Consider the following 10,357-nt stretch of genomic DNA (forward strand, 5'->3'; position numbering starts at 1 on the left):
CTCGGAGGAGGAGAAGGAGGAGGAGGAGGAGGAAGGGGAGGGGGAGAAGGAGAAGGAGCAAAAGGAGAAGGCGAAAAAAGTCACAGATGAAGGGGCACTGGAAACGAATGTTACAGAAGATGGGGCCCAAGGGAGAAAAGGCACAGAAGATGGGGTCCAAAGGAGAAAAGGCACAGAAGATGGGGTTCAAGGGAGAAAGGTCAGAGAAGATGTTACAGAAGAAGCCACGACGAAGTATATACCAGTAGGCGAGGCCCGGAGAAAGAAAATCAAGAGAAAAGAGACCGGGGAGGAGCCACGAGAACGGAAGGTCCAACAGAAGGACGCCGCGGAACAGGAGGCAACTGAAGCCGGTGTCACGGGAAAGGAGACACCGAAGGAGACGACCGAAGAGAAGGAGGAAGCCGCACGGGAGGCAGTCGCCGAAGAAGAGGAAACGCCGGAGGAGCTGGCCGCTCTCTGCTCGCTCTTCCGCGAGCTACTCTCTCGCGCCACGCGTCGGCGACCACTGGTCATCTTCCTCGACGCCCTTGACCAGCTGTCGGCTGCCGACGGGGCACACGCTCTCGGCTGGATCCCCGTCAGTCTCCCCGCGCATGTGCGCATCGTGCTGACGGTCGGCGAACGCGACGTACTCGACGCGCTGCGTTACCACATCGACGACGACGACGGCGACGGTGGCGGCGCGCCGCGGAACTTCCTCGAAGTGCGCGAGCTGGGCGCGGAGCTCGCGATGCGCCTACTGCAGACGTGGCTCCATCTACAGGAGAGAAAGATCACGAACGAGCAGGCGGCGCGCGTCGAGGCGGTGTTTGGCGGCTGCAGTACGCCGCTCTGCGCGAAGCTGGTGTTCGACACCGTGAGAAGGTGGACGTCTTACGCGAGTCCGTCAGCACTGCAGACAAACACCGGAGAGTCGATCATGGCGTTTTTCGATAGGATTGAATTACAACACGGAAAGGTAACTGCACACGGCGATCAACTATGCAGTCAATATCAAAGCTTGCTTATTTGGATTTGCCCCCCCCCACCCCAATAATGACATTATGCTATGACGGTCGTGCAGTTATGGTTGTACGAACGTATGGGTACATGTGTCGTTGGATATATGGTTGGGCAATTTGTAATTCAGACTATTTTCACATTAGAATATGCTCACCTCTCAGTTTCACAAAATGTTTTTATTTATTTTTTTAAATTTAAATTACAACCTTTATTTTGTTATATTTTATTCTATTTTCATATTATTTTATTTTTATTTTTATTTTGCTGTCAGCAGGTTCTGGTGCAGCATGCGTTGTCCTACATCACGGCTTCTAGGAGCGGTCTGAGTGAGGCCGAGCTCGAAGATTTACTTTCCCTCGATGACGAGGTTTGGTGACGCCAACATTTCATATACTTTTCATAACAACAATTACGTACACTCCCTAATCTCCGTGTCAACTGGTAGTCTATTTTGCTAAAATTCCTTATTCCGGCAGGTACGTAAAACTATATTAATTTAACTTTTGAATTTTATCTAAATCTGAAGTCAAAAATTCATCAAAAACCAACACCTACATTAAATATAAAACTAAAATTTAGATTGGCAGCGATAACGCGTCTCGTCGTTCGCTTATATATCACATGCTGTATAAACAACATTCAGGAAAAATAATTATGTATAGTTAGTAAGTAGTTAGTAGTATAATTAAACAAAATTATTTATAGTAAAATAGATTACAAGCAAAAATTAATTATAACTAATCATAATATTTTTGTGTGTTATTCCCGACGGATTTGGCACGCAGCAGAAATCCTGCTCTTCTGCAGAGCCAATGAATAATCTGTACTTTGAATAACATTGAAATTACTATTTAAAAGGAAAAATTATAATTTAAAAATTTGTTGTTTGGCCTTGTTTGTTGTTTGTTGGTTAACGTAGAGAATATCTCGTAAACTGAATGCAATCGCAAAATCGCAAAAACAATAACATCAAACATATTATTTATTATTACTACTATGATGATAATGATGATAATGATTATTATTATTGTTGTTGTCGTCGTCGTCGTCGTCGTTGTTGTTGTTGTTGTTGTTGTTGTTGTTGTTGTTGTTGTTGTTGTTGCTGTTGCTGCTACTGCTGCTGTGGTTACTGTTGTTGTTTGATCGCATTCAGGTTCAGTATAGGCTGGATCGGCAGCGAGGGATGCAGCCAGCAGACGCACGGGCAGTACGTGACCTCCTTCTGTGAGACGTTTAGTACCGAACTGACTCGCATGGTGGCAGCAGCGGCGGCGGCAGCGCAGGTCGCGCTGAGCAACGAGCGTCGCTCTACGCTATCAGAGGTGCTCCACCACGCGCATGCGTGCGTCCGCGCCGGAGCCGTGTTCGTCGGACGGGAGAGCGAGCTCGAGCGGGTGGGTTCGTAGCGTGAGATGTGTGATGTTGAAACGAGGGGGGTGCGGGTAGGGCGTACATGGTGTAGTAGCGTGTGGGTTTGTAACGGAGCGTAAGATGTACGGTAATGTGTAAAATTGAGCCTTGGTAGGTGGTACGGAGTGTGGGAGTATATACTTGCCACGGCTTACCTTACCTTTTATTACCTGACCCTACCTTACCTTACCTTACCTTACCTCACCTCGCTTACATTATCTTACCTCACCTCACCTGACCTCACCTTACTTTATCTGACCTTACTTTACTTTACCTTACCTTACTTTACCTTACCTTGTCTCACCTTACCTTACCTTACCTTACCTTACCTTACCTTACCTTACCTTATCTCACCTTACCTTAACTTACTTTACCTTACCTTACCTTACCTTACCTTACCTTACCTTACCTTACGTCATTACCTTACCTTACTGTTTACCTTACCTTACCTTACTTTGCACTTTACCTTACCTTACCTTTCCTTACCTTACCTTACCTTACACTTACCTTACACTTACGCTACTCTACCTTATCTTTACCATTGTTCAGGTACGACTTCTATCTCCGCCGAGCCACGTATCAACCGGTAAGCCGCTCGTCGTTCACGGGGAGAGCGGTGCCGGCAAGACGGCGCTGATTGCCTACGCCGCCCGCCAGGTGGCGCGGCTTGGTTCCGGACGTCCGGGCCGACGCTCGTGCTGAGGTTTTCTCGGGACGTCGCCCTCCTGTTCCGGTCTCGTGTGCATGCTGCGTACTCTGTGCAAACAGATTAGATACGTCTACAGCCGCGTCTCGGAGGAGGAGGGGAGAACGCGAGGAGGAGAGGGGGATGGGGGGGAGATGGAGAGAGGAGGAGGAGAGAGGGGAAGGCGGAGGAGGAGAGAAGGAGCAGACACAGAGAAGGGCAAAAAAGTTCACAGAGAAGACAGCACTGAAAGAGAATGTCATAGAGAATGTTACAGAACGAAGCCACGACGAAGTAGTGTACCAGTAGGCCGAGGCTCCGGAGAAGAAAATCAAGAGAAAGAGACCGGGGAGGAGCACCGAACGGAAGTGTCCAACAGAAGGCACGCCGCACGGAACAGCGAGGCAATGAAGCCGAATGTACGGAAAGGAGATCGCCGTAAGGAGACGACCGAAGAGAAGGAGCGAAGCCGCACTCGGAGGCGCGATCGCGAAGAAGAAGTAAGCGCCGGAGGAGCTGGGCGCGCTCTCTGCTCGCTCTTCCGACGAGCCTCCTCTCGTCGCGCCACGAGTCGGCGACCACTAGAGTCATCTTCCTCGAGCCCTTGACCAGATGTCGGCCTAGCCGCGGGGCACACGCCTCTCTGCGCTGGCGATCCCCGTCAGTCTTCCGGCTAGCGCGCATCGGCTGTAATTTAACGGTCGGCGAACGCGACGTACTCGACGCCACTACGTTTACCACCGTCGACGGAGACACGGCGACGGTGGCGCGCGCGCCGCGGTAAACGTTCTCGAGTCGCGCGAGCTTGGGCGGCGAGCTCGCGCATGCCGCCTACTGCAGACGTGCATGGCTCCATTCTACAGGACGACGAAGATCACGAACGAGCAGGCGGCCGGCGTCGAGGCGTGCTGTTTGCATGGCTGACAGTACGCCGCTCTGCGCGAAAGCTGCGGTGTTCGCACCGTGAGCAAGGTGGACGTCGGTACGCGAGTGGTCCTGTCAGCACTGGCAGACAAACACCGAGAGTCGATTCATGGCGCGTTGTTCGATAGGAATGTGAATTGCAACACGCGAAGCGTAAAACTGCACGCGCGATCAACTATGCAGTCAATATCAAAGCTTGCTATTATTGGATTTGCCCCCCCCCACCCCAACTAATTGAATTATGCTATGACGGTCGGCTGCAGTTATGGGTTGTACGAACGTATGGGCTACATGTGTCGTTGGATATATGGTTGGAGCAATTTTTAATTCAGACCTTTTTTTCAATTAGAATAGGCTCACCTCCTCAGTTTCACTAGAATGTTTTTTTTTTTTTTTTATTTAATTACACCTTTATTTATTCTTTGTTTATTCTATTTCATATAATTTTATTTGTATTTTTAGTGTTTGCTGTCAGCAGGTTCTGGTGCAGCATGCGTTGTCCTTACATTCAGCGGCTTCTAGGAGCGGCTCTGAGTGAGGCCGCAGCTCGAAGATTTACTTTCCCTCGATGAACGAGTGTTGTGGACGCCAACATATTCAATACTTTTCATAAACAACACTTTACTATACGTACACTCCCTATCCGTGTCAAACTGGTAGTCTATTTCGTTAAAATTCCATTATTCCGGTAGTACCTAAAACTATATTAATTTTATTATAAAACTTCTTTAATTTTTATCTAGGCCCTGTCCTAAATCTAAAGTGCAAAAATCATTAAAAACCACCTACATTAGATATAAACACTCAACATTAGATTGGCAAGCGGATATAACCGATTGCAGTGAAATATGCACACATACACGACACCACACACAATACCACACACACCCACACACACACACCACACACACACTCACGCGCTGCTACGCACGCACGCACGACCCACACCACTCTCGGTCTCTTCTCTCTCTCTCTCTCTCTCTCTCTCTCTCTCTCTCTCTCTCTCTCTCTCTTCTCTCTCACGACACTCACCACACACACACGCCACCACACAACCACACACACACACACACACACAACACACACACACATTAACGATACACACACACACACACACACACACACACACACACACACACACACACACACACACACACACACACACACACACACACACACACACACACATGATGGTCTCCTCACTACAGGTGTTAAACGACGTCTATCAGTACCATCTTCCACCGATGCGACGTATTCCACCGTCACTATGGACGCGCATACATAACGACATGGCTGACTATCTGTCAGCAAGAGAGGCCGACGGTACGACGGTGTTCGCGTGGTATCATCGACAGTTCATGGAGGCAGCCCGCGCAAGGTATACACATCGTCTATATAATCCTTTATAATAATATATAGTTATCTATAGTCTTAGATGGCTCTATATAGTCATATATAGTCATTTATAGTCATATACATAGATATATATATAGTCCTGGATGGTTCTCTATAGTCCTATTATAGTCATAGATAGCTCTAAATAGCCCTATATAGTCCTAGATAGTTTTATATAGTCCTATATGGCCCCTATATAGTCCCTATAAAGTCTTCTCCTATTAACTCTGGCGTCTCGCGATTGGGTTCCGCGCCGAATTAACATAATCAACAAATACAAACCATTATAATATGTAACTCCCACTCCATGCGACCAACAAAAGTGTCCTTTACCGTCAAGTGACCGTTCTATAGAGGCGTCCGCTAACACATGTTTGACTGTAGGTAGTTTTAGGGGGTAATCTATTAGAATATAGTCTTATAGGAAGATAGAATACATTCTAATAAAGACTCTAGATCAGTGGTTTGCGAGTCACACTTCATTTTAATACGAGTCTTCAACACCTAGTTTGAATTTATCGTCAACAGATGGCGCTCTTCGCGTCATCGCTGACCCCGGCCCTAATGCGTTATCGTCTGCAGATACTTCAGGAACGTGAACCGCGTGCGGCAGGCGCACTGCACGATGGCCGAGTACTTCCTCGGCACGTGGGGCGGCGGACGCGCCAAGCCGTTCCGCTACAGCGACGCGCAGCTGCAGCAGTTTGCTCTGGAGAAGCGCAGCGATGCCGCGGACCGCATCGTGCCCGCGCAGCCGCTGTTCTACACGAGAGCAGACGGCACCGTCAGCGGGTAGGCATCATTACACGGGCACACGGGGGTGGGGTGGACCACGAGCACTGGGAGAGAGTGAAAGATGTCATGGATACAGGAGACAGACCGCGAACACTCGAGGAGAGGGCAAGATGTCATGTGAACAGGGGGATAGACCGCGAACCCTGGGGGCAAGATATCATGGATACAGGGTGGCAGACAGTGGACCCTGGGGGCAGGATGTCATGGATACAGGGGCAGACCGCGGACACAAGGGGGAGGAACAAGATATCATTGGGACAAACCGCGGACACGGAGGGAGGGGGAAAGCTGCCATGGATACAAGGGAACAGATCCCAAAAGCACTGAAGTAGGGGGTAAGGCATAGATACAGGGGGATAGACCGCGGACACTGGGAAAGGGGCAAGATGCCATGTGGATAAGGGGACAGGTCGAGTGCACTGTAGGCGGGAGCAAGATGTCATGGATACAGTGGGATAGGCCGCGAGCACTAGAGGTGGCGGCAACATTTCATGGATACAAGGGGCAACATGCCATTGAAACAAAGAGCGAGAAGCCATGGGTAAAAAACACATACCATGGATACAGGGGGATATACCGCGGACACGGGAGGGGGGCAAAAATCCATAGGTAAAGAAGACATACTACAGACATGGGGCATAATGTGTGGGGCGAGATGCCATGAATAAACGGGACATACCATGGACAAGGGAGGGAGCAAAACGCCATAGATACAAGGAGTAAACCACGGAGACTTTTTGGGGAGGGGGTACGCTGTTATTCTTATATTTGAGATGCAGCTTTGTCATTCACAGTTTCATCGTCTAGGTATAACATGAGGAAGTTGAATGAGCTGCCATATCACCTGGTGCGCAGCCAGCAATTTGATGAGCTCTACGAGAACTGTCTCTTCTGTTTCCAATGGCTTCACAGCAAGTTGTCGTGCTGCCCTCTACAGGCCGTACTAGCAGACTTTGACGACACATACACCTTCATCAAGGTTAGGTTAGAGTAGCTGTGTGTGGCGGCGTGTATGTGTGTGTGTGTGTGTGTGTGTGTGTGTGTGTGAAACAATATTATTATTAATGCTATTATTATTACCAATTTCTAATAAATAATACACACAGAGCTAGCTGACGATGCGGCCAGTGAAGCTATGTAATTGGAAGTATTGACCAGAGATAACTCGTCTGCCGCTAGGTTCTACGTCGACGACGAACTGCAGCTGGTCGTCGATCCTACAACTAACTTCTTCGATTATGGCGGCTGGAACGGTAAGGGCTTGGACAACCCCTGGCAAGGACGCGCCAAGATGGCGCCCTTCGATCAACCAGTGAGTCTACGAGCAGTGTTTCAAATATTTCCACAATAATTACCCCATAGAATGAAAAAGAACATAGTAATGATTGGTAGAAAAATTAGTTGCCATTTACAAAATTAGTTATTAATTAGTTTGTAGTTAATTAGTTGTAATAAATTAGTTGTTATTAAATACGAATAGAATACTTCATTGTAGGATGGTAGTATTTGTGCTATTTTTCAGTTCTACATCGTCATGAACGTAGCAGTTGGCGGCGTTAACGGATACTTTAACGACGCTTGGACAAACAGCCCGCACCGAAAGCCGTGGAGCAATGGATCCGGACAAGCCTTCAAGGATTTCTACGATCAGGTAAGACGAGTGTCACAGTGCGACGTATACGATAATAGACAGTGGCAGATGCCAGCCAGGCGGCCATGCCTATACATGACGACAGAAGCACAGCTAGAAGATGGTCAGGCAAGCTATAAATGTCGATTATATACACACACACACATATATATATATATATATATATATTTAAGGTAATCGCAACCTGAGGGCACCTGATGGACAATCTAATGGTCAGGATGTTGCCTCCTCCACCGTGCACTGGGGACCGTACTGGCCCGAGGACCGCTGGTGGAAAACTCACAAATCTTAGTGAGCATTTACAGCGACAATCACATCTATTTACGCATCTCATACGCCATGTCTTCTTCACTTCGCAGTTGCTAGTCATTACAAAACATTTAGAGTGCATTATAGTTTATAATAGTTTATAATAATAGATAAACATAACATAAATAATATAGATTAGATGGATTATATATGAATAACATAGTGATCGATAATGTTAATCAATCTTAATCAGATCAATGTAGTTTCGGGGCTCGCGTAAGTAACTGTGATGAGGGTGGGGGGGTTGCTTTAGTAACATAAGTAAATAGCAGTCGTGTTTCATAGGGAGGTGTCCTGTTGTTATGCTGTTATTATATGTTGCCATCATGTGCCGTTTGCATAGTGTGTGTCTGTGTGTGTGAGTGCGTGTGCGTGTACATGTGAGCGCGCGTGGATGTGTCTTGCGATACATGGCCGTTAATTGGAGCTAATAGACATACAATGTTGTTTACATTCTACTTTTAAATGTCAGTAAAGTTAGTCGTAACGGGTAAACTAAACTAAAATCGTTCACCATTTCGATCCCCTCGAGAAGCTCGATTCTAGAGAGAAGTTCTCGCCGAAGATTTTTCCGTTCGACATTTCTCGGTCCTTCCGGGCTTCGATTACTGATCGATTACTGTTCGATTACTCCGATAACTCTATGCGACGTACTATGACCGACTGCCCGTTGCCGCAGACTCGTCGTCTGGGACATGCTCAGTGGCGCCGTCTGGCAGGTCGTCAAGCCGGGCGTGATGGGAATCCTCCAGCAGGTGGCGCTGAGCGGCAGCGAAAAGCACGCGGCGACGTACAGCAACTACAGCGTACTGGTCGTCTGCAACATCCTGACGGGAGAATTCTGCACGAGCGCCGTGTCAGACGACGCAGACCCCGTCAGAGTGCGTACGCTCGTTGCCAGATGGCAGCACGGACCCCAGGGGGAAATCTCGCTGGGCAACCACAACTCTCTACTTCTATCACAGCAATCATACGTTAGATATGTTGTCTATAGGCCCTTAATCGACTTTGTCCATATTTGTTATTCCATTATATTAACTGAATTGATGTGTTTATTATTCGAAGACCGAAGTAGTATTTTTTAAATTTTATCGGCGGACCTGTTCTAATCATTGCAGAAATCATAAGCAAGCATAGAAACACTAACTAGTATGTTATTTCTAAGACGGAGACTCACTCGCTCTTCGCTAACCGAAAACGACTGTAATAATAATTGATATCGTAGATAGGCGTTGCCTGTAATAAAAAACAGGTGGAAAGCATAGACACATGATAAATTGCTCAAGGTCGAGCTAATAATGCTCAAGGTCGAGCTAATAATGCTCAAGGTCGAGCTAATAATGAGCAATTTCTCGAAGTAGCAAAAAGTAACAAGTAATAATGACGTAATATGAAGTATATAGTAAAATACAAGTGAATCACAAAGTAGTACAGGTTCATATAATTACTTAGATCATAATATAATTAAAATTATTACATAACTAATTATTACTAATACTTATATTGTTAGTTTTATACCGTCGTGTTTGACTGACGTCTCATCTTCTATCCAGGGCATCGCATTCCACAACGATGACATTCTGCTGTGGACCTCTCGTGTCTGGATGTTCTACAGCATCGAGGGGCGTCTCCTGTCCAGACACGAAATACCTGCGTGTCGAGAACTCGAGTATGTCGACTACGTGTCCTCGGAGGAGCACCATCTCGTCACGAGGGCTGGCGAACATAGAGAGATGCAGCTGGTAACACATCGAGGCGATGCCGTCGAGAAGCCGTTCCTGTTTCATAGCGCGATGGTCATGGACAGGGCAAGGTAAAGCGCCATCTCTAGCCGTGATGTTAACGCTTATGTATGTATAATTAGCGGTACGTGTAGTGTAGTTTACGTGGCTGCACATTCATGGTAGGATAGCCCATAGATATATACAACACATGTGTTGTATATATCTATGGATAGCCGCATAATAATAAGATATAAGCATGCGCATATAGGCCGATGTTCACTGAGTATACCTTACCATCTATAATGTCATACGTCCTTATAACTATCTGTCCTTTGGGGAGAGAGACTGCTGCTGCTGCTGCTGCTAACTACTACTACTACTACTACTACTACTACTACTACTACTACTACTACTACTACTACTACTACTAGAAGCGCAGCTGCATCTATAATATTATCT

The 10,357-nt window shown here is 47.1% G+C and overlaps 1 protein-coding gene across 1 annotated transcript in view; it reads left to right on the top strand.

Annotated features, from left to right (window-relative positions):
- The window catches only part of LOC106807919, a 16,195-nt gene that overhangs the window by 3,827 nt on the left and 2,011 nt on the right, over positions 1-10,357 (top strand). Inside the window, exons 6-15 of the mRNA XM_014810432.1 lie at positions 35-961; positions 1,280-1,372; positions 5,233-5,402; positions 6,002-6,211; positions 7,022-7,198; positions 7,394-7,526; positions 7,737-7,865; positions 8,368-8,390; positions 8,854-9,055; positions 9,728-9,987. Coding sequence (XP_014665918.1) covers positions 35-961; positions 1,280-1,372; positions 5,233-5,402; positions 6,002-6,211; positions 7,022-7,198; positions 7,394-7,526; positions 7,737-7,865; positions 8,368-8,390; positions 8,854-9,055; positions 9,728-9,987 — 2,324 coding nt within the window. The remainder of the gene's footprint in view (positions 1-34; positions 962-1,279; positions 1,373-5,232; positions 5,403-6,001; positions 6,212-7,021; positions 7,199-7,393; positions 7,527-7,736; positions 7,866-8,367; positions 8,391-8,853; positions 9,056-9,727; positions 9,988-10,357) is intronic.

This window comes from Priapulus caudatus, unplaced genomic scaffold, assembly GCF_000485595.1.
Source record: "Priapulus caudatus unplaced genomic scaffold, Priapulus_caudatus-5.0.1 Scaffold243, whole genome shotgun sequence".
NCBI classification, from domain to species: Eukaryota; Metazoa; Priapulida; class Priapulimorpha; order Priapulimorphida; family Priapulidae; genus Priapulus; species Priapulus caudatus.